Source organism: Mycteria americana, chromosome 6 (assembly GCF_035582795.1).
Source record: "Mycteria americana isolate JAX WOST 10 ecotype Jacksonville Zoo and Gardens chromosome 6, USCA_MyAme_1.0, whole genome shotgun sequence".
NCBI classification, from domain to species: Eukaryota; Metazoa; Chordata; class Aves; order Ciconiiformes; family Ciconiidae; genus Mycteria; species Mycteria americana.
Window position 1 is genome coordinate 54466073 of NC_134370.1, and position 25235 is coordinate 54491307.

At 38.3% G+C, this 25235-nt stretch overlaps 1 protein-coding gene across 2 annotated transcripts in view; it reads left to right on the forward strand.

The window, feature by feature from the left end:
- MYO1E (myosin IE) overlaps positions 1–25235 on the forward strand; it is a 97831-nt gene that overhangs the window by 64978 nt on the left and 7618 nt on the right. For both annotated transcript variants that reach the window (XM_075505893.1, XM_075505892.1), the window contains exons 18-26: positions 2875–2973; positions 6806–6950; positions 10996–11110; positions 11804–11973; positions 12438–12583; positions 17242–17388; positions 19044–19201; positions 20037–20129; positions 23084–23288. In XM_075505893.1, coding sequence (XP_075362008.1) covers positions 2875–2973; positions 6806–6950; positions 10996–11110; positions 11804–11973; positions 12438–12583; positions 17242–17388; positions 19044–19201; positions 20037–20129; positions 23084–23288 — 1278 coding nt within the window. The remainder of the gene's footprint in view (positions 1–2874; positions 2974–6805; positions 6951–10995; positions 11111–11803; positions 11974–12437; positions 12584–17241; positions 17389–19043; positions 19202–20036; positions 20130–23083; positions 23289–25235) is intronic.

Below are 25235 nucleotides of genomic sequence, written 5' to 3' on the forward strand. Positions count from 1 at the left end.
CCACTGACACTGGGGACCAAATGAAGAAAGTAACTGATCTGGAAAAAGTATGTCTAAAACTTTTAACTAGAAGTTGAGGGGCTTTAAAAATCAATTATTTACATATTGGAAAACAGGCCTATTCTTGTGGAAGGTGTTGCTAGGAAACCAATGAAACAAACAAACAAAAACCTAGTCCTGAGAAAAGGCCAGCTTTCAGGAAGCCCCTTTGGGAGCAAAAATGGGCAAGATTTCTTCTTGTTTTCCCATAATGAGTATATGATATTTGACAAATGCAGCAGCTACTGATACCAAATGAAATATGAAGGATTGTATACAATCAAACTCAGATACAAATGGAAGTAGTTCTTATAATGGTAATCTTTCATCCCTGTTTAAAAATCCTAACATTCTCTCCAATTTTAAACTATGATTTCCCATATATTATACTAGGGCCTCACATAGGATACATATGCTGTAGCAGTTAGTGACATGTCCGGGGAAGAGAAATTTATATGCATATGACAGCTCAAACTTAAGTTTAATTTTGTTGTTTCATGATTTTGCTGTGAGAAAGTTCTGTGTTGAGAGAAATACAAAACATAACTGAGTTTGTGATATTTTGTTGAATGTAGGTTAGGGGTTTTTTTGTTTTCTTCTGTGATCACATAATGCTGTATGATACACATGCTGCCATAGTCAGTGTGATCGGAGTAGTGTATCTAATCTGCTTATTAGTAGCATGTTACTAGATAGTGAAAGTGTTACTGAAAAAGGAAAAAAATAACCTTCACAAAGCCTGTCTTACTTCATGCTTGCAGAAGCCATGTCACTCCAGCTTTGTACTGCTGTTGAATAATTCTAGAATATTTAGCAACGAAACATAGACCTAGTGTAATAGCTAAACCTTGTATAATACCTTAGTTATTCCAAAAATTGGGGTGTTTTTGTTCAGGTCCTGGCACAGCCACTTGGACTTGTATTCAAAATTGCTGCATTAGCTGAATTCCCAGACCCTGACCTGCTTGAGGTTGATGCCTGGAGAGAGATTTTCAGTGTGCCTTTTCTCAGAAAGAAAAGGAAAAACAGAAAAATGTCTCAAATTCTCTGTTGCTGGACACCAATACTGGCAGGACAGTAAGAAAATGGGAGTAATACTGCTGCTCCAGTGCATTATTCCAGATGTGAACAGGAGGGAAAGCTATAAACAGGAAAATGTATTTTTGTCTACCAACTTTCTACTGTACCAGAATTCTTGGAGTGGGTACAAAATATACTTTATTCCTTGAACACAGCAAGATTAAAATGTGCAGTATTCTTTATTATAAGCTAAAAGAGCAGTATCACCCATCATTTTGTAAAATACCTCTCATATCTGTTCTTTAAAAAGAAGAACTAACTGAAGAGCTTTTGTCATTTGTAGCATGGGATTTCAAAAGTTTTTTGCCTTTATACTATGAGTCATGTGAAAAGAATGTCTCAACCAAAAAAAGGAAAAAAAAATCAATGGGCAGTATACTTTATATTGAAATTTAACATTTCAAAATAGCTAGAGAAATAACATTGAATTAACTGAGAGCTTTTCAGGACTTGAAAAATCTTTTGTAAAATCAGAGAAATAGTAAGCAAAACAAAATTAAATGGCTCCTTACAAGCTCAATTTTTGATTATATGTAAAGAAATGCTTTTTTATATACTGTTTGTTAAACTTGCAGGACTAAAATCTTAACAACTTGTATATTTCTGACTGAAAGCTAAAGCTTCTGTAATTTGCCCTATAAAAGAACAGCAACAGAAATCCCTGAACACCACATTTCAGAGTTAAAAAACTGACATTGCCTCTTCCAGCCACATGACTTAGATGAAGAAATTAAAGAAATGCAAAGGAAAACTGCAAGAGTCATAACATTGTTAAGGAAGCTAACCAAAATTCTTCAAATCAAATCTCCAAGCATTAAACAGTAGGCTAGCAGGATATGTAAGAAGGAACATAAAGTAATGCACCGCAGCTCCAGAAAGATGAAAGGGTGCCAAAAGGAAGCTTTTTTTCCTTTTGCTGTTTTTCTGCTTTGAGATTCATGGTGGCATGTTTGTTCCCTGTTTAGAACCTAAATGAACATGTTTTGCATGAGGGAACTGTAATGGTGTTGGCATAATGATGTTTCAGTTCACATGTGCAGCAGAGTCCTTCCACAGCTATTAACACTTTCTGTGGGACTGCTACCAGTTCAGTTTTTGTTTGTAAATAAAGTATGCCATGAACAAGCTTACCAGGCATGCTTCGGCCAGTCTTGTGCCTGTCGTCAAATCCTTCCTTTGCAGCATGGTAAAATTAGGAGGAATGCTAGCTTTTCATGAGTATACTGGCCTGGCTGCTTTCTTTCTGATTCTTTGTGTAATCAGAGTGTGGTATCTGGGGCTTTCTTCAGCCATCAGATTTGGTCCTTTCTCCAGAACAACCAAAAAAGAGCTACTGTGTGCTACTGTTGATGTTTGAGCTATGTAAAACATAGGTGAAACCTACAATAAAAGAACACAAAACAATTTCCCACTCCCTTGGATACCAGCTATGTAGCTGTATAGGTAATAGTTACTTGGCCTTTTATGGGTAATAATATTAGTTAAGAAATTTATACATAAATGAGGTGGGAAGTTAAACTTGGAAAAAATGCTAAGGTAAACTTGCTACATATATTTCAGCGATGTAGTCTACCTGCCTTGAATATTTTTTCCTACCATGCAGTGTGCATGGTAATGTGCATGGAGTCATATACCTGTGTATGAATTTTAGAAGTCAATAGTCTTTAAACATGATACGGACTTTTAAGAATACCTCAATCCACAAATATGCTGAAATAAAATGGATTGTAAATCTTGCATTGTTTTTGTTCACAGGGTAAAACATCAAGTGGAATACTTAGGTCTGAAAGAAAATATTCGAGTAAGAAGAGCTGGCTATGCCTACAGGCGGGTTTTCAAGAAGTTTTTGCAGAGGTAGGGTAACACTCATTTTGAAGTATTACAGCACAGTTGTTTACATGATGAGGAGGAAAACAAGAAGTTGCAAGTTTTGAAAGGTTCTCATTTCGCATTTACCGTTTCCTTTTTCCCCATTTCCGTTGCTCATGATCTAGATTACACAGAGATTTGAAAGTGTCTTTGAAAGACTGGCTTTGTGTCTTTGAAAATCTTTTCATTTTTCTGTAAACTTGCCTAAGACCTCAGTTCTTTCTGTAGTGCTATGAGCAGGTTCCTCAAAGTCAAAAAGAGTTAAGGGAACTTAGAGTTATGAGCTGCAGAGCCTGGAATCTGTCTAGCTGCTAGCCGTTGTTTAAAAATGTTACTGCTTTAGCTCTCCCAACTCTTCTTTCCCAATGACAGAAGATAGGTAAAGAAATACTATTCAAGTGCCTGCTATTCAAGTATAAAGAGTAACCTTAGCTTAAATTGGTCATTACATCCTTCCACTGGTGTTCAAACAGCTGGGAATGGTTAAAACTCAAACCACTAGAGCTGCTCACTGAATGAAAGCAAGTCAGAGCTCTGTAAGACCAATCCTTTTTTCAGTGTCTTAGGACCAGCTGTTAAGATGATTAACTACCTCCACTAGCTAATGAAATCCTCTTAAATAAGAGCAATTTCAAGATTTATACAACTTCTAGTTTTTAGAAAATTGAGACATACAGCTAATAAATGCCCAGACTGGAGCATTACATGACAAATCAGCTTTTGTTGGAAGTCTTTGTGTTACGTTTGAGAATATAAAACAAAAAACCCAATCAGTTGTTGCAAGGAATGCAATATAATTAATCAGACAGCACAGAACAAAGCCACTGATAATACTTCATGATAATATAGAGAATGTTCTAATCATCTAGTAATAGACCTAAAATATCTTAAAGTATGAACTCAGTTTTCATTATGGAGCAATTTTAAATCCCCTTTTCTTCACAATCTTCAAGCCTAGATGTATAAACATGAATATGCTTCAGGTTGCATTACTTAACACAGACTGTTGCTGAGACAGAATAACAGATTAATAATGTGTATTAAATCTAGCCTCCACAGTTGTTGAACACTGATTGTGAGGGCTGTGCAGGTCTAGAAATCTGCCTGAGAAGTCTGCACAAAGGAAAGCTACATGGTACTTCTGGAAGGTGAATAGATTTCTGTACTTCACTTTATATGTAGAGATCCACAGGCAACTGAACAATTCTTTATGGAATTCATCCGTTTGTTTCAAGTTAGTCTTGTTAAATTTAACATTTTGTTATGAGTAAAACTCTTCCTGCAACCTTTCCGTTCACAGTTCCCTAGCATCCAGAACAAGCTCTGTTCTGACACCCTGAGTCAGTGTGAGTAAAATGGGCTAAGGCATGGGATGGACAGGAAATGCATGCTTGTACACTTGTTTTCGTTGGGCGTTCCTTGGCAGCTCCATATAAGTGGAGATTTCTGGGCTGAATAGACTTTTATGTACAAAATTTACATTTGCATGCAAAAAGCCAGTCACTGAAAAGGCCTATGTGTTTCAAAGCATAACAAATCTGAAAGCTGAACTCCATACGCCCATATTTAGACATAGGACCTAACCACTTACAGTGAATTTATAACAGATAATTTGGGGGGGGCAGTCATGATTTGAGATTGTTTCAGAAGCATTTTAAGAACACACTTAGTTTTTTGTGTGTGCCAAAATCCTCTGTAAGATCAAATTACACAAGCTGGAAAAACCTAGATACATGGGTATTGACATGACCAGTTTAAGGGGAAGCATGCACAAATACGTTAGAGGGAAGTGCTTTTTCTAAACAGCAGTGAACAATGATAGAATTGTCACGTTATAAAATTGTGAAATGCTTAATTGGCACATGTTATAGAATGATCCATTTCTTCTGCCCTGTAGACTTGTCACACCAGTAAAATGTATGAAGTTAATTTGAGGTTATGAAAAAGGAAAATTTCAAATGTATTCTTACTTTGTACCTGGAGAGCTTTAGTTATATCAAAAGGTCTTAAGTTATGTTTTTCCCTGTGCCCCCCTTTACAGCTCAGAAGATGTAGGAAAGAATTTGTAACATGCTGAAATGTAGTGTCAGATTCTGTTGTGTGGAAGGTAGCAGTTTCAAATGCCTTTATTAACATCGGCTTCTTTAAATTCAGACTTGCTTAGACCCATGTATACAGCTATACTGTGGGCAGTATGTGATAAACCTGCAAAAGAGGCTGTTAATTAAATAAGCTGGGAGTTACTTTAACTTACAACTCCTTACTAGGTTGCATCTATTTATCCCATAATACTGATATATTACATAAATATGCATACACATTGTCTGTAAACATAGATTATGTATACTTCTATATTTAAAATGGTAATAAGGGCTACTTTGTTAGACCATCACGCATAGGACCTGAGCATTTGTTTAATAATAGAGATTTGAACATGATAACATCAGTAGACAGTCTTGAATCTTACTGAATTATTCATAATTAGCTTTCTCTTTTCATATACTTGCTATTTAGTGGTGTTTGTTTTTTGTGATACATTCCTTTTTAACCATTTGCTATTTGTCTTTGTGTGGTATTGTTATTTAAGTTGCATGACACTGTTTCTGCTTCCTGGCTGGATAACATTTTAGATATGACAAGAATAAGTAATGAACATTCCCTTAATGAATTTTCTAACAATTCCTTGTGTGATTTTTAAGAACATTTTATTAGGAGCTGCCTAAATCTTCTTAAGAAACAAGAACTTGGGAATTACAAACTGAACTCCACACTTTTTTCATTAGTTGAATAGTTTTACTAATAAGCATGATGTAGTTTATATAACTCAAGTACACTTAAGGCCTTAAAAAAATTTGTCAAGAGTAAAGAACAAAAGATTTGAGGGAGAGATTTGTCACAACATGTTTAGCTGTCCTCCAGTCTCATTGTCAAAGGAGTCTAAATAGCTGCTGCTAGAGAAGTTACTTCTCCATAGACACGCTGAGGCAGCTAAAGCCCATCAGTGCTTCTTGGTGGGCAGTGGAACAAGGCAGCTTTGTAGCTCCAGCCTGGCAGTTCCAAAAGCCCAAGTTAAGCCTGAAAAAGTGGACAGCTTAAAAGAGGCTGCAACCTGGCATCTACCCCATTTTCAAGGCTTAAAGAGAATACCATGAGACAGAAGACTACTCACCTCTTCCTATCAAAAGACATGGTACTATAACACTTCCCTGCCTCCTTTGTGTGGTCAGTTCCCAGTGTTCCCTCCAGGTAGCACCAACATCACTATCTTGTACCAGAGGCCAAGCCAAAGGCTTTCTGGGATAAAGCCAAGAATGGCTCCTTGCTAAATGCAGACCAGCTGTTGAACAGGTGGGTTAGGAACATGAGCTGGCCACTTGCTTAGAAGCACAAAAGGCCTTTGTAAGAATAAGACAGAGAAGGGTTGAGTGGGAAGTTGGCCATGTGCTTGGGAATGAACCTAGAATACCAAGGGTGTAGGTACTTAAATCTGGACCATAAGTCATTGCTAGTAAATAACCTTGCCCTGAACTTAAGGAGATCACAGCAGAACTCTCTGTAATTAACTACTGCAGTTACCAAATAGTAACTTAGCATCTGGAAATGGGAGACTCCTGGACACTGTTGCCCTTCTCATTGGAGTTGTTTGGTCTTGCTAAACAAGTAACATCTTAATATTGTGCATCTTTCCACACTCCAAGCTTCTGTAAGTCCTGCCGAAATTGTCAACCCTCTCCCCAGGGTAATACTGACTAAGTCGGTGGTATTCTGCTGCTGCTGTTTGATGTCAGGTTTTAACCTCTTCTCCTTGGTGATTAAGGTATGCCATTCTGACCAAAGCAACCTGGCCTTCCTGGAAAGGAGAAGAGAAACAAGGAGTTCTCCACCTGCTTCAGTCAGTGAACATGGATCCTGACCAATACCAGCTTGGGAAATCCAAAGTCTTCATCAAAGCTCCAGAGTCTGTAAGTGTGGCAGAAGATAAGTCTTTAAATATGAAACTGTTTTGCTGAAATAAAAGGCCTGCCCACTCAGAAGTTCAGCGTGATATCTGCTAAGGTGGGAGAAGCATAAGAATGTAAGTCAAGCTGGGCAGGTCTGTCACAGGTGCCTCAAGGCTGTACAGGATTCTAGGCAATTTTATAATGAGCACAGTACCTAAGGACCCGGCATGACTTTGACACTAATACAAGGAGCATTAAATGCATCAAGAAGAGGAGATGGGATATGAAGATGCTTGGTGTCAGGTTGCACATGGTGACATTCCATCAGAGAATCTGTCATATGAAGGAATATCATGCCATGAAAACATATCTATGACCATTAGCCCAAGAAAATAGGTCCTCTTCTCAGTACAAGAACTACTGATGAGAGTAGAATAGCTCCCAGTTATAGTAAGGATATGTTACACATCATTGATTAAATCAATGTTCCAGAATGACTGCAACTTGAAATCCCATTGAGGGAGAACATTAGGGAGGCATCATAAGGCTGTTTTTAATCCTGTGGCTGCTAAACTGCACAAAATCTGTTGGGAAAAAAGTTTTCTTACATCACTATTCAGGAAGGTTGTCTAGTAAAAAACTATGCTCTACTCACCATCATGTATTCCTTATTTATCAGAAGCAATCGGGCTTAGTTTGTATAGCATACCTTGCAGTTGAGCATTAGGTGGTTTCTTGGTGCTTTACCTGAAGTTACATGTCAAAATAAAAGCAGAACACTTCTGTTGCCATCACTTTCTTTTCCAGAAACATATTTTTTGCTCTGTAGAGCAACAGTAATTCAGGCAATGACACTGCTGTGCCCGATCACATGGGAAGATCTCTGTTAAAGGGAAAAAGATAATAGTTCTCCAAATTGTAATAGAAATTGTGGTTTTTGTACTATAAATAGGGGAAAATAGTGTCATCTCTGTTCAGGAATAACAGGACTTTACATTCCTGCCATCTGAGAGACATGTTTATATAATAAAGCATACAGCATTCAAGATGTAGATTATTAGAATACTTAGGTACATGTTGGCAGAGGAGGAAATTCTAGTATAGGATTAATCCTACTTAGTCATTGCAAGCAACACCTTAGCTAGCCAGTTATGAGGAAGTGTGAGCTTTCTCTGCCTTCCTCTGTAGCACAGGCCATGATTTATATCCTAAGATTATTGGGGACTTTTGTCTTACAAAGTCAGTGCAATAGCCTTGGACATTAGTGGATGTCTTTGATATCTCTTCTTGTGACACTACAGTTGTGACTTTTAGTCCTTTACTGATGACCTGAAGTTTATTATAGGGTGGTGGCGAGTACACATTCTGGTCAAGTATCTATTTGAATTAATAGAGACAACTTAGTTGCTTGTAATTACAAGGGACCGAAATTAGGCGTTTAAACAACATCTTCCAGTCCTGTGTTCATTATCTTACACTGTAGCAAACCTGATTTTCTTGTTTTCGCTGTGAAATTATTTTGCATTCCATGCTGTTCATTGCAGTTAGTTACAAACCAAATACAATCTCAGTTTGGAAGAGAAACAATTAAGGGAAGAAACCAAAATAATTTGGGTGATGGCTGTTTTCTTGACATTATGCTACTTTATGGATAAATCAATCCAAAATTTTAAAGTATTTTTGTTTTCAGTTTTATGTAATAAATCATACAAGGAACTATATTCCTTTCCTGGCTGCTGAAATACCCTAAGCTTGATATGCTTGCCCCTTATAAGAGCACAGATTTTCAGCAGCCATATCTTCACAAATGAGGTGGGTCTTATTCCTGTTTTTTTCAAAGAAAGAAATGAAATCATTTGCTGGTATCTGTTTTCTATTTAATAGCCAAGTGGAAAGTGGTCACATAGGATTGATGATCTAATTCCCCTTCACTCTGAAGTGGCCAAAATGTTAGTATTCTGTACCCCAACATCACTTGCTACTAGGTTGCTTCCAAGAGGATGAAATTGTTTTCCAATGGATGCATCTTCCCATTCTAATGCATTTTTGTAGTACGAAGTCCTGGCTGCATGCGTATGCCATTTAATGGCATATCTGTGAGTTTTACTGAAGGGCAGTTCTGCAGGTTAAGACAACATGAGGTTGACTGGAAATAGTAAAACTTTTTTGGGTTGTATTTTGATTTTAATTTAAATTAATGCTTTCAATTACTCTGTACATTTTCTTTAAAAATTTTTAAAAGCCATGAAATCCATTTTTAAACAAGTACTAAAAATAGTCTGGGCCTTTTTCATTTTAACTTGAAAGATTTTTTATGAGCTCAATATTCTAAAGTTTGATTTGTATCTTTTAGTATCAAAGACAATCATCTGTCATCTTATATTACTAAGATATTGGCTAGGGTTATATTACTTTTGAGAAAAATAATCTTTTAGATGCTAAATGAAAATTTGTCTTTCTCCCACCAAAGAGAGCACCTGTTGTGGTTAATCAGATGAAAAGTACTTGATTTGCTCAGGAGTGTGAGGGAAGACTTTATAATACATATTTTAGGAAAGAATTTATGCAGTATTTTTATTTTATAACTTATGAACCATATTTTAACTCATTGTTTTCATTGAACTTACTGAATTGTGACCTTCAACTGCAGGTGATAGACTATTTTGCATTGAGATTTTGCAATTAGCATTATTGTTAGAGAAATGAATGGTGAGTGTTCACGAGAGACAACATCAGTATTGTTACTGTAACCTGACTTGCACAAGGGCTTGAGCATGCCCCTGCTGAAGCTGAGGAAGTTTTTGCATCAGGAGCACTCATGCCTGTGTGCTGAAACCCTATCTGGTGCTTGTGTGTTTGCGAAGAGTTTTGGTTGGTTTTTTTTTTTTTTTTTTTAATAAGTTTGCTGTAGATGGAGAGTTGCCAACTGTGAAATAAGGTTTTATGGGTAGCAGAAAGGAGGCTTCATTATTTACATTTCCATCAAACACCTGAATAAATAACTGTACAAGAGCAAGTGAGGTTCTGCGGAAATGATTTGCACTAGATTAAGTTTCCTTTTTAAGATCAATATGAACAACAGTATTTTTCTAGATTTCCATGGTTTAGGGCAGCAAATTTAAAATAGGATCCTAAAGCCCAGGTTTCCTTCTTGATACACCTGTTTTTACTAATTTTGTGTCTTTTGAATGCTAGAAGAAAAGACCTTATGAATATTTAACACAAAGTGGGAAATAGTAAGCAACAGTCATGTCAGTGGACTGTTTTAGTACTGTAATTGTTAGCCAAATGCTTGTGCTTCTGATAAGACAAGAAAACATTCAACTAAACTTAAAGTATGTAAAAGGCTACAGTGAAATATGCTGTATCCTACAATAATTATGAAGTTCTTCTAATGCATTAAATTTACATATATTTTAGTGGGACCTGGGAAACTCTCAAAAAGGGGATGCACCTTCCATTTCTGTTTTGATAAATCAGCATTTCCTCTTGAATTCTGACAACATTTTAGACCCAAAAAGCTTATTATGTCATACTGAAATACAAGATCATACTTGTAAATCCTGCGGCCAGCCGACAAACTTCACTGCTGGGAAAGAATAGAGCCAATGGACATGAGAGTATGAAATTCAGACAGGGAAGAGTTGCATGTGAATACGGCGTATTGTGTTACACATTGCACAGATCCCCATTGACATGGTAACAGTCTGACAGGAGAGATGTGAATTTTGGAGAATGTGAAGATGCAGGCTGGATGGATGCCCAGTGGAGAACCTTGAGTTGCACCAGTAGAATATTTCAGGGAGAATCCATATTCCTCTTTCTTCATCATTGGGTATCAAGATTAATGGGTAGACTGGTAAGAGCCAGAACCATTCAAGCATCAGAGATTTCTTCTAGAAAAAGGTTACTTTAACATTCTGATCTCAGATCCCATAGTTGTGGTAGAGGCACCAGCTTGGATCTACAGTGAAATGCACTGGGAAGTTGTTGAAAGTAAAATAATGGCTTTTTCTTGAACTCTTCATGTAAAATGTTTGACCCACTGTACTGTCTCTTTGTACAGCTATTTTTATTAGAAGAGATGAGAGAAAGGAAGTATGATGGGTATGCCAGGGCCATCCAGAAGGCATGGAGGAAGTATGTGGCCAGGAAAAAATACGTACAGATGAGAGAAGAAGGTAGGTCATAACTTCTGATGACAGGTATTTCACATGTGGTTCCAGGAATAGAAGGAGTGCCACAAGAGATGAAGGAAGTATCTCCCTCTCTATAGAGCAAACCATTGCATTGCAGATGACTGTCTAGGAATGACTGGAAATTGTTGGACCCCTAAGGTATCACTGATGAGGTTGGCTGCTCTGCATGCATGGATTTCTTGGACTACCCAGTGTTTTGCTCTCAAAACAAAGCCAGACTGAGTAGGACAGAGATCAGGGATGTTTCAGGGGAAGTGAAAAAGGAAAAACTTCCCACAGTTATACAGGACCTAGATGGTCTGTAGATGATACAAATCAATCCAAGGACTGTAATGCTTAGTTGCATGTGTGACCTGGGTTATGGGAATGAACAACATTCTGGGTTTGGAAGAGTTAAGTCTTTAATTTCTAGCAATGAGTGAGAAATTCCTTAGTTCCAGAAGTGCTCCCGATTCATCAGCCCATCTGTGTATTTTATTAGGAATGGATTTAATAGTCACATGGATCCTTATATAAAGAATTAGTAGCAGTGCTTCACTATTTTTTCCATATTATAAACAATTTGGTTATCACTTCTTCCCAAGAAGTTCTGCTTGAAACAGTTAGCTCTTTTAGATCATGAGTTCAGAAAATTCAGTAAATACTATTAATCAGTGTTTACTTTTGGTATTTAAGCATCAGACCTATTGCTGAACAAGAAAGAGAGAAGACGGAACAGCATTAACAGGAATTTTGTGGGAGATTACATAGGCATGGAGGACCATCCAGAGCTACGCCAGTTTGTGGGCAAACGGGAGAAGATTGATTTTGCAGACACCGTAACTAAATATGATAGACGGTTTAAGGTAGGTTTAAGACCAACATCCACTAATGATTAGTTCTCCTAGGGGGTTACAGATGTCTTTACCATCCTTTAACAGAAACTCCACCATGTTAGTGTCATATCATCTAGGATACCAGCTTGAAAAAAGTGTCTTTGACCTAAAAGACAGATAGGGAAGCAGTTACACCCTTGTGATTGGAACATTGCCGTTGTCAAACCTATTGTCCCAGGATGAAGGCTTTATGGGACTTGCTGGGCCGAAAGCTACATTAGTTAGGAAATGGAGAACAAAGCTACTTTCGTGTCCTGCGCAATCTGACTCTGAGGTTGTGTGATTGATCACATCAGTATTTTTTTTTCACTTGAACCAAAGACTAACAGCATTGCCCCAAATGATAGTACATTTTATATCTTTGGAACAGCATCACAACATTAGTGCATTGATCTCTGCATAGCTCTGTATTTTCAAACAATTTTGTGTTTCAGAGCGTGAAGCGAGATCTTGTCCTCACTCCAAAGTGCATATACCTGATTGGGCGTGAAAAGATAAAGCAGGGTCCAGAGAAAGGCCAAGTGAAGGAAGTCTTAAAGCGAAGGATGGAAGTAGAGAGAATTCTTTCCGTTTCTCTAAGGTCAGTATCTTGAAAATATCTTTCCATTGACAGAGAAATTTGTGCAGGACGGGGGAAATAAGCTGATTGATGAAGGCTGAATTCTTGCCTATATCATTTCATCCCTTTGAAGATGAGTGAACAAAGTCTCTGGATACCTCTGCATTTGTTATTGCAGTTTGTCAGACCTGGTAGCTGAGTGTAATTTAATACAAAAGAATACTGATCCAGGGCAACAAATGTACTTCAGATATTGAAATAAATTACTATTTTAACAGAATACAAGTCTACACTTGAGTACTGTGTATTGATAGCTACTGCAAAGATTTTTTTAGTATATGCTTATAAAACATTCCCATTAGCATAGCCAGAAATCTTCTCGCAGACATTATCCAGTACTTAAAACAAGCAGATTTCACATTGTGCAGAATTCTTCACAGCCATTTCAAGTTTAGGGAAAGGTCTGCAAGATGTGTCTGCTCCCAGTACCATTTTCAAAACCTGTGGTTTATTTATCATACATCTTTTATAACAAAAGTTGCAACGAAATAACTGTAGTAGATCTAGGTTAAAAGTGAGAGTGGAACCTGTCTTTTTAGTGCTCCAAGTTTGGACTGTGTGCTGTGCAAATCTTGAACAGATTGCAGCCAGACGCTTGAATTGGGCCTGTAGCATTCCAAAGGCATAGTCACATTGAGTCAGCTAAAAGGATGGCTGCCTGCCAAGTTAGCAAAAGCTGTTACACTCCTCTCGCATGTAAATAAGAGTTGCACAGAACCTTCTGAAGCAAAACCAAATGTGCTTAGTTCAGAGGAAGTAGTATGTTACTCTATATCCAATAATGGTTTGAACTTAGATTATTGATTTTAATTTGTTGTAAAAAACATTGGGTTTTGTATATGCTAAAAGTACATAGAGAATTACAAGCTATCAAACTGTCCAAGTATTCCTCTGAAACCAAACCCTAAAAAACCTATGGGGGCAAGAGGGCTTTTCCCTGTTACCATGTTAGTGTGGCCTGAGTTCAAAATGGGTCTTAATCAAGGGATCTCTTAACTCCATATTGAAGCAGCTTAGTAGTATTACAACGCTTTGGCTGCAGAAGTTACTGCTTCTCTCGAATCTGAGGTAACCTTGTCTTAGTGACAGGAGTTAGCACTTGTAATATTTAACAGTCTTCAATTAGTAAAACTAGAGTGAAACCTTTATTTAGTACATGTATTGCTAACTATGTATTGGGAGGGGGGGACAGGGACACAACGGATGACACCCAACAAAAACCACCAAAACAGTTTTTCAGACATCAGGCTCAAAGCAAAAATTGTGTTGGCTCTAACTTGCATTCTCTCATGTGTTTTCAAAACTCCAGTTTGTTGTCTCTACAGTTTAAATTTTCTGCACCTCTAAGATAATTGATTGCTGACTGGTTTTGAAGTTAATTTTAAATTTCTGCACTGGAAAAAAATAATTGCAATAACATTCTTCATGATCTTATCGAGAATGGATTTAGCTCTATTCTGTATTGCAGCCTCAAAGTTTTATAAGTTTCAATTCTTATTTGTTATATTTTTCATGCAATATTAAATTTTAACTAAATCAATACAAAATGAAATCTATTTTAAATGGAAGGGGGAGAGAGACTAACTGTATTCTTGCATTGCTATCTAAACAATATCTTTCAAGAAGCTCATGCACAATATATTGATGTACGCTTGTGTCAATACACTTATACACAATAAAGGCAGAATAATCAGCACTATTGATATGTATTAACGGCAATTAACACTACATAACAATTTAAATTACTACAGGAGTTGCAATTTAAAGTGCACATGCCCAACTTGGAATTTGTGCAGGGTACTGAAAATTACAACCTTCTCATGGAAATGTTCTTGCGTTTTTAGTAACAATAAATAACTGAGCTTTATAATTCATCTGATAAGGAGCGACACAGGACATCCTAACAGTATTGTGAAGTCAGACTCTTTGCCAAATCAGCAAAAATAGAACCACTGACTGGATATTTACTGTAGGTTTTTCTTACTTGTCTCATTCAGAACCTTGCTGAGGCTCTAGATTTGCATGATGATAAGGAAGGAGGTCATGCTCTTACTCTATTTTTATAGATTTCTTATTGCTATTTTGAATACTAATTAGGTGAGTTTGTAATTTAATACACCCTTTTCCAAACTATGGGAAAGATTTCAGAATTTGAAAGGAGATTATGGAGCACACAGGTGGTAGGTCGATTTTTAGAAAAACAGGCAGTGATACAACTCATCCTTTACCTAATATCACAAGTGGGTTAGAATTGTATTTTCATACCTGACAGTCAAGAGCACCTCTAGCAGCACTATCGAGGTATTTTTAATTCTGCATAAAAAGGTACTCACAGTCTGTAGAGGGAGTTGTAGTCTTCAGTAACCAGATGAAAAGCGAGGGTCAAAAAGCTAGGCCTGCTCCCCCCTTTCAGATTTATAGAGTCAGCAATCAGACAAACCAGCTGGGAGAGGAAAAGGGAGGAGCATGCTCAAAGTGGAAAGCTGTTGATTGCTAGGTAATTAGGATCAGAAAACAGTGATGAGAGCCAATAGACCTAATTTTGTCTCTGATAGAAGGTGGAGGCTTTTTCTTTCTGAGCTGAATGTTATTGGAGTTCCTTATGTGCTATAATTAATTTAATTTACTTTTGGAGTTACTCTGAAATGTTGAAACAATACATACATAGATTTAGGTGAGATACCAGCACCTTCTTTGTGTGATTGCTATACAAACCATTGAAAGAAGCTGTTTCTTAGTGATAGGTATGTAACTTTGGCTTGCCCTTGACCTGGCTGCCAAAGTCCAGGCAGGAAAGCCTGCCTGGTTTTCCACAGCCTTAACTACTGCAATGCAGACATTCACACTTCTGAGTTACGTATACTGTTTTTTAGAAAACATGGTGAAAACTCTTAATGAATGTTAATTCTAAATCCAACAGGTTTTGAAAGGTCCATTTCTCCAGAGAAATGCAAACTGAGAGTGCCTTTTTCACTTAGGAGGTGATAATCTAATGTATTGAAATAAATTGCTATTATAAAATAGTATTTTCTGATACTAGTAATAGCAGCAGAAGATTGACCAACAACATTGACAAAAGAGCAGAGAAGCTTTGGCTTCAGACTCCATGCAGTGGACTAAACAACCATGAAAAGGAGCCACACATTTTCTGCCAGGAATACTTAACAATATCTAACTAATGCTCCTTTCTTCCTTGGTTGTACTCCATTTTGTGAAGTACCACGCTGGTGATGTGATAGTTGTTTTGTGATAAGGTTAAGCAATTCTCAGCTCTGCACAGCTGTCGAAAGTCCTGTGCTGTCTCTTCTCCCAGCCACACATTTTCCTACACTTGCTAGCACTCAGGTGGCTGCATGGAGATATGGATGAGACATTGAAAAGTAAGGAAAGCAGAAAATTAATCTACCAGGAAAGGGCAGGGGATAGATTCTAGCATGAGAGAAGGAACAGAAATGTGCATGAATAAAAAGGGTGAGGGGCAGAGGGAAGGCTGCCCCTTCTGACAGCACAACAACTTTAACTTGATTTAAACTGGTTATGAAATCACATATGAAACTAGAGGTTTCTGTGACTTCTAATCCAATGCAAATGTGGGGGGCTGCCCAAGGGGCAGTCCCCTCCCTCTGTCGTTATGCTCCCACCATTTTCTTGTGTCTGATCTAACATTGCGCTCCCATGCAGTGACCTGGTTCTGTAAGCTCATCCAGTGGGATGCTAACCAGCTTCAAAATACAATTAGTTTACTGTGGGATCAGCAAATTGAACCAGAGCATCCTATGGTTGCTTATATGCTGTTCAAGTCAGGAAGTAAGGGGGGACCCATGGCCTCCATTTTCAGGTCTTGCAGTTTTGTTTGGAAAGCTTTGCTTATACCTCTTTGTAGAGAGGATGCAGAAGCAGACAGGCACCAATGTAGTTATAGCTAGGAAGTATGCCAACATGCTGTTAAAAGGAAGAACAGTACACAGATAAACAAATTACAAGCATGCTGGAACAATAGTTATCCTGGCTAGAATGCAACAGAACTGTTTTTACTGTGGGCACTCCGGAAGGGCAGAAATCAGCCTTGCAAATTACTGATGTGAATATAATTTTCTGTGAAGTGGTTTGCAGCATCTTCAGCAGGTGTAAATAGGAGTTGATCCAAAGCTGGCAATGGAACCCAGCATGCCTGGTTTGTATACTGTGCTAAACCAGTCCAAGCCAAAGCCAATGGAAAGTAGAAAGCTTTCATTCCGAATTTGCTTGCTTTGGGTTTCAGTCTTACTTAAGTAACCTTCAAGTTTCCAATTCACCTCTACTCACAAGTTTTGCCATTATTGAAGAGGTGGACTTTAATTGTAACTTTAATAGCACATGTTCTCTTGATAACAGTAATTACTGTAAAATGATTAAGTAGCATTCCAGTCTCTCAAAAAGGATTGTTTCAGATATTCCATATCAACTCCTGAAAAAAACCCAAACCTGTTCTCAGAAAGCAAGACTATAATTAATGCTGCTTGGACTTTCTTATGTTTTTAAAAACTAACCATGAATACTCTGCAAATGTCATTATAATGCTGGCTGTATTTGCTGATGAAATTTTAATCTGAATGGTATATGCTCTGATTTCTTTTCAGCACAATGCAGGATGACATTTTCATTCTACATGAACAGGAATATGATAGTTTGCTCGAATCGGTCTTCAAAACGGAGTTTTTAAGCCTCTTATCAAAACGATACGAAGAGAAAACACAAAGAAAACTACCTCTGAAATTTAGCAATACGTGAGTTATGTTTTTTTCAGTGGGCTTTTAAGAATAAATAGTCTTTGTTCTTGCTGCCAAGGCAAATGAGCGAGTGCTAGATCTTGAGCTCCTGACCCTATGCTTTGTTTTAAAATAGTAAGAGGCAGCACAGTGTAAAAATCTATATGTGCAAGGAGACCAGACTTTCTGATTAGCTTGTCAGAGTAATAGGTTAGGATTGTACTGGGCCATCTGCCGCTTTCCGCTGTCTGTGTGCATAGAAGAGTTGCCTTCGTTCTACTGAACATGGCGTCAGGCTCAAGGGTCTGCAGCTTTGTGCTACAGAGCAGCTCTGTGCCAGCAGAGCTGTGGCCCCACAGCAAGGGCCAGGCCAGTCACTGCACAAGTAATGTGCAACCATAGTGCAAGCTCTCCATCGCTGTGGTGGCTGCTGTTTCCCGTCATGAGAAGGGAGCATCCTCTTCCAACTCCTTAACCTTGACCTAGGAGTGGAAACATCATGATGAAGAGTTGGAAAGACGATTCCGGAGACATAACGTACGACTCTGACATTCTGAAGTTGTGGGGACAGCAGGGTGAGAGGATAATTCTAAGGCAGCCTCATTAAGTAAATGATATTGGGAACATTTTTTAGAAACAAGCCTGAAAAGCTACAGAATGTTTGATGTGCATTTTAGCTGTATAAGGACATGCTGGAAACTATCCCAACAAACATGTGCTTTTGTTAATACTCCTACCCATTAAGTAGATTAGCAACAGCAGGCCTTGGATTTGTATGTTTATTTTATTTCCTTTGAAAAAGTGGAAGAATTATAAAAGGTAACAGGAGAAAGGGTGTAGGAGGACAATTGAAGTGTGGAACATTCCCGTAGTGTATACTCCTATACACTGGGAATCCAAAGCCAGTACCAGGAGTAAATTTTTTGTTCACGTAAGATGTAACGTATTGTACTTCTGGGGTCTTGCCCAAAACCAAACCATAACTTCCTTAGCTCATATCTGATTACAGTTCAGAGCAGATGGATAGTGTGGAAATGCTGGGAAAGAATATGTGTGTGTGTGCATGCGCGTGGAAAAAAAATTAAATTGGAAAGATTGATGTATGCAAAATGTTTACTCCCAGAACATGCACAAGGCCCACTCCTAAAGCATATATTGGCATATACATGCCAATGTATATACATACATATACATCTAGTGTGTGTGTGTATATATATGTGTGTATGTATATAATGTGTATATGTACACATTAGATGTGTATGTATGTATATACAGAAGAATGCTTAGGAACGGAGTGCTCCAGCTTGCTCCAGTAGAGTCTGCTGCAGAGGCAGTGATGTTTGATGGCAGACACATCTCTTACTCAGACCTTTGCATATTTTTCCTCAAAGCTCACTGTACTCTCCATTGTCTCTAGGGCATCTTAAACTTCCTTTGAGTAGCTCTACCAGGAAAGTTAAAACATCAATTAAGAAGAACATTTAAAAAAGCATGAAAAAGATATTTAATTAGGTGTTCTATGTCAGCTAAGTCACTCGGGGAATACAGATTCTCAGTCTAAGCTTTTTATTTTTATACTTCTAAGTTATCTGCTGCCAAATGATATTGTCCTGATTTGACATAGAAATGCTCTCTGTTTTTTGTTTATTCACGTGTTCATGTGCTTATGTTAGACTTGAAGTGAAGCTGAAAAAGGAGAGTTGGGGGCCCTGGAGCAGTGGTGGCTCTCGACAAGTGCAATTTATGCAAGGCCAAGGAGATATAGCCATTCTCAAGCCAAGTAATAAGGTGCTGCAGATCAGCATCGGACCAGGGCTACCAAAGAATTCCCGTAAGTATGAATTTCCTTTAGAAATTAGTGAATGGTTCAGAAATTTTTAGAGAATGGTTGACTCTTTCTCTCCTTGCTTGCCTCTAGCCTCAGCATGTTCTTTAATATGTCTCTGTGACACTTAAAAGAAGAACCAAGTTATAGATCCTAATGATACAGCAGAATTCCCTGCTGCTCTACAGTCATGCTGGAATTGTGTTACTTTTGCTATATACCAACTGTTTCTGAAATGTCTGAAATTCTTTGCCCTGTGGCAAAAGAAATGAGGGCATTTAATCAGGTGACATAGTACAAGTGGCACAATTAGCCAAGCATTTTGGGGAAGAGTCTTTCACTATGGTTTGAGCTCCTGCAGTTCCTACAGTCTTGCTGATGAAGAAAGGTCTGCATCAGGACAGGTTGTGATATGAGAAAAGGTAGCCTCTGTACATCACCAAAGACTGAGTTGCAAATATACCAGCCTCTCAGGTTTCATGTCCTGCCTTTTTCTCATACTAATTGCTGATCAGAAACAGTATAGTCAAAAGTACTGCTGTGATAGCTATCCATGGTTTATAAACAAGTTCATAAAGCTAACGGTCTTTTGGGCCTTGTTTACTGTAGCCTTGAGACAGCTTTACTTTATATCCTGTGGCTGAACTAAAGGGAGATATGCCTAAGTCATCCTTGTTGCACCTAAAGCTTTAGCACAACCTGGCCAACACTGTAGGAGTCCGATTCATTATTCCTGTAGATCAGCTCTTTCTGATCACGGAGTAGGGGTCTGGCAGCCAGAAGGACTTACCTAATTAATGTAATTGTGAAAGGGTAACAAAATATTGCTGGTTTCTTTTAGGTCCTACTAGACGGAACCTTACCCAAAGTGGAGGGTATTCCAACAGGTCTCAAAGTCAGACTTATCCTATGAGAGCTGCACCACCTCCTCCTGGTAAGTTCTCTTAGCCTCGGGCAAAAACAAAATTCCAAATTCAGGCTTTCACTTTACTCTTGTCATCTGGTAATTTTTACCCATTAAAAAATCATAGTTAGGGTTTAAAATCCTCTTTAAAATATCCTGTCTGGAAAACATACATTGTAGGCATTTTATGATGTGTATTGTTGGAGTCTGCAGACAATCAAAATGGTATTCCACCAGAGATATCCTGGTTGTCGTGGAGTCTGGCATGTTCAGCCACTTAGTATAAGACACTGAATCTAAAACCAACTCTGTAGTCTTCTCCACTTTCCTTTCTAGGGTAAAAGCTATACACTTACTGAGCCATAGACAATGCTTTGCAATGAAACTGCTCTCAGTGCCAATAAACAAGAGAATGCAATTTATGGCTCATTGTCCTATCCTGTGACATAACAACTTTTGTGTATCCTGAATGCTGAGACATATCAGCTGTGCCAGTAAGCAGCATGGCTTTTTCTGCATGGGATTGATATCATTAGGGTGTTTCACTTCTGCCCTTGAGAGATATGATTAATTTAGCCTGTGAACTCAGAGGGGAGAACAATATTCCATTGACCCAACATTTCCCAAGTGGTTATTTTTTTTACTTACGCTCCCAGATTTTTTTTTTTTTTTAACAAAGGGGTCTCTTTCAGTCAGCTGCTGTTTATTGAGAAGCACAATGCTAATGGTGTAAGTGGGGTGTGCACCCAGTCTTGGTCACCAAATTAACTAGGCAATTCCCAATCCTAGTAAAACCTCATAGCTGTATGAGTCAAACTAAGACTGCATGACAAGAATTACTTGTAGTAAAGTGGGAAGTTAATGTAGTTAGAGGAGTTAACCTGTCTGCAAACACACATAGTAAATATTCATACAGGATGACTTAAAGCAAGGGAAGTCTGTTTTTGTATTTCAAAAACTCTTTCAGCAGTTTTAGAGCTACATGAAAAAGACAAAAACATTGGTTGAAGAAGCCTTGTGCCTGCAGACCAAGCCCACACTTGCCTGGTGTAGGTAAGGTAGTTTGGATGTAGATTTGCACGCGCGTCCAAGGCACCAGTGGATGCCCATACCTGTGGTATGGCCTTTTGTAATCATATATCCCCCCCCCAGTGCTTATGACAGCTCCTGAACAGACATGTCAACAGAGAGTCCTAATTAGAGAAGAGCCTGCCTCTGTGTGCAGCAAGACACTGGGCTAACTTTCTGCATGGGATTGATGTCATCAGGGTGTTTCACCTCTGCCCTAGAGGGAAAAAATTAGTTTAGCCTTTGAACTCCAAGGAGAGAACAATATTCTATTGACCTGCTGTTTCCCACGTGTTCAACTGTGGAGTTTAACTAGAATGTTCATGGACCAGCGAGACCACACTGTAGTGTCTGGGCAGGATAAGTGTAACTACTGAAGATAAATGCTGTGTTGACCCTTATGCATGAGGGTATCATGTTTAAAAGATGAGTAGAAGTCTTTCATACGGACCTCAAATCAATTACCTTAACATGTTGGGGTTTTTTGGGTTTTGTTTGTTTGTTTGGGTTTTTTTTAATTCAAACTCTTTTGTAAAGTAACCAATTATAGCTGGAAAAATAAGATTGAAGACAGCTGTTATGAAAGAGTTCCAATTAGATTGTCCAGACTTTCAAGGAGTCTGAGGCACTTGCATGATTTGGGCACATTCCTCCTTGAAAGTCCCAAACAATTCTCTCCATCCTGCTCTCGCAGTGTGGGGAAGTAACACTGTGGACCATTGTCCTTGATCACTTGAAATGTATTCTGCTATTTTCACATCTGTTTTGAAATTAATGGTCCAGTAGCTGAACAGGCTGTTATGCATATGTTCAGGATAAAACAAACCTTTAGTTATATAACCATAATGTATGTGCCATACTCGCTTGGGCCCCAAAGTGAGTTTTATGTATGAGTTTATGACTACTTAAGCTCTGCTTGAGTAGTATCAGAAGATACTCCTGTATCAAGAGAGTATCAGAAGCAAAGACCAGCTGTTGAATGCAGTACGGTTTTTCCAAGTATCATGATTATGAATTCTCCTCTCTGCACAGCTATTCATTCTGCTAATTTTCAACAGGCATAATCACAAGGGAAAAAGGAGAGGATCACCCACAGCATTAACTGATCTGATTTTTAATATAAGCATAGCTCCCATTTTATTCAGTGGAGGGTTTAGGAATACAAAGCATGCAGAATTGAGCTTCTTAGGCCTTGATCCTGTAAGTACTTCAGACACGGGTGGGTTTGTTTTAAATTCAAGCAGAGGCATAATTATTTAAAGGCATTTACCTTTGTCACCACTTAGAAAATTCAAACTCTTTTTGAGCTATCAAAGTAGCAGCAAGGCTTTTTTTTTTTAAAAAAAAAAAAAAAACAAAACCAAAACCGACAACAACAAAAAACCCAAACAAAACCAAAACCAAACAAAAAACATGAAAAACTGCCTTGCTTGTTAAAATACACAAATATTTATAGCAACTTAAAAAACAGTCTACCCAGTATTCAGGGAGTTGGATGGAGTTTGAACTTAAAAAGAAAAAGATAGCCCCAGCAATTCTAGCTAGCTTTAGATCAACCCTTATCTGGATAAAATTTTATACAGTGTTTTAAATAGAGGTGTGGTGGTTACATGCTAGCTAACATTAATAAGGTTGAATTCAGCTGAGAGCTAATCTTCTTGCTTGCTTGTAACATTCAAGGCACATGTCTCAAACTTGAGCACAAGTCCATGAAGACGTGAACCCAGAACAGATCACCAACAGACCTGAAACTGTGTATAAATCGCACTTTAAGATTTCAACATTATTTTGTTTCCAAGTTCCTTGATAGCTGGCAGTTGAATCTAACTGACAGCTGAGCCACCAACACAAGGAAACTGTTACCTTCATTGAGCTGTAGTTTGGACTGCATGTGTTCACACTTTATTTACTTCTAGGTCAGCAGCAAAATGGAGTAATAAATCCCCCACAGTTTGTACCACTTCCCCATGTCCCAGGAAATCAACGGGCCAGTCAGAAAAACCTGTATACAAATATGGCACGGCCAACTTTACCACGGCAACTTTCAGGAGGATCAGGCAAGATTTCACAGCAACCAGAAAGCTTGGATTTCCTGAAAGTACCTGACCAAGGAGCAGCCGGGTAAGATTTTACATTAAATCTGAGAAAAAAAGTGTCAATTTTTGTAAATAGCTTCACATACTCAAACTGTTCATGACTGATAAACTTATATTGTGTACATAGATGACTAGATTGTGCTATTGAGCTGTACTCAAAGACATCATCATCTTCCATAGGATTTCAAAACACATATTCTATCATAGGCCTTTAGGAATGAAGGTGAACCAGTTCTAGTTTAATATCTTAAAGTTGCATGGTACCTTCTACTTAAGGATATTAAGAAACTTGGCAGAGTTTAACTAGGCCTTCTTTCCCTTCTAAACAGTAGATGTGGTATTTTAGGGCAAGTGTCATGCCCAGAAATGCTGGCTAATAGTCCTTTTGTTTCAGCTTTTGACTCCCAACTCATATACCAGACTTGTACTTCTTTTTAGGAGAAAGGCTTGGCCGCGTGACATTCAAGATTATTTCAGCATCATTTGGAATTCTAAGCTGCAGCCTTCCAGAATATGTTACAACGACAATCCTACAAGATTTGTGGGTGGGCGGATCTTATTGTTGTAACCAGGTTATTTCCCAATAGCCAAGAGTCAAAAGCATCAAAACAATCACCAGAAGTAGTAGAAAGATTAAACCAAGAAATCAGTCTTAGTGGAGGGAAGCAGAACAAGTTGTTCTCAACTCTGAAACTAGCTGCTCCGGACCTTGACTGAAAATCCAGAAGCAGGCAAAACCTCTGATTTATGGAAATCACGAAGACAGAAGTCTTCTGTCAAATATTTATGGGATCTTAGTGCTCCAGAATGTTAAAGGCCTTACAAAACTTTAAGTTTTTCAATGACTGAACAGTTTGTACTTTAACTCAGCCCTCGTATTCCACTCTCTCGTAGAACATTAGTGGAGCTTTACTATAGTGGGAATTTGAGTGCCACTTAATTGTCAAAGACTGCTGCCTATTCAGCAATTCCAGCAAAAAAAAAGAAATAATCTGGCTTTGAATAAGCAGTTTGTGTTTCTTCTTGCTGGTAACTTCCTATTTGTATGATTTAATTCTGATGAAACCGTGTCTCAGAGAGATTACTGTTCGTAACAGCTGGTTGTCCGAGGGCATATTAAATCAACAAGGAAAGCTACATTAGCAGATAGAATAAAAATTCACTGTGGTAAGGTATAATAACTTTGCATAGTAATGGTTAGTGCAGACACAATTCTAGAGGCCACAGCTCTTCAAGTAAACATAGATGATAAGTACCTCAATGTTAAGTAGGAAAGCCCTGTGTACGTTGACCAAGCCATCATTCTTACATCTCTGTCCGAATAATATTGAGGGGAAAAACAAGGGGAAATTCGGACTTTCCCTGCTGAGAACCCTGTATTTGCAGGTTCTTAGCAAATTACGTTCAATGTCCTCCTCAGCTTCCCTCCCTTCCAACAGATTGTTAGCTCCCTCTGTAGTGAGATGGCCTCTGGAGCCCAGCCTCCGACAGACAGCTGGCTGACAGCAGTTACATTTTTGTTGCACCAGTGCCCTGACTGACTCATTGCAGAGTCTGAGCCTTTGCTTACCACAACACAGCTAGAGAGCACCATATATCCCCTGAAGGTTATGTAAAAGTTTGAAGTAAAACCAGCGACGCTGCTGTAATAAGAATTTTGCCAAATGAAGTGCCCGAGTATTTAAAAATCTCCCATGATCCCATTCTAATATTGCATTCTTTCACCCTTATCATACATTGTCCGAAGTAATGCAGCAGTGACATGCCACATTCAAGGATTGTTGTTGTTGCTCACTAACACTTAAGCAGTCATGATATTTTTACTCTGAGCTGTCAGTTGTGACCCAAGCTCCCAGGCCTGACAGGAAATCATTTTGCCAAATACGGAAGAGCTTGCAGTTGGGGTAATCTGGGAGAAATCAAGATTAAGTCAAACTTTCACCAAGTTTCCACCTGATCTTCTGCAGCCCCT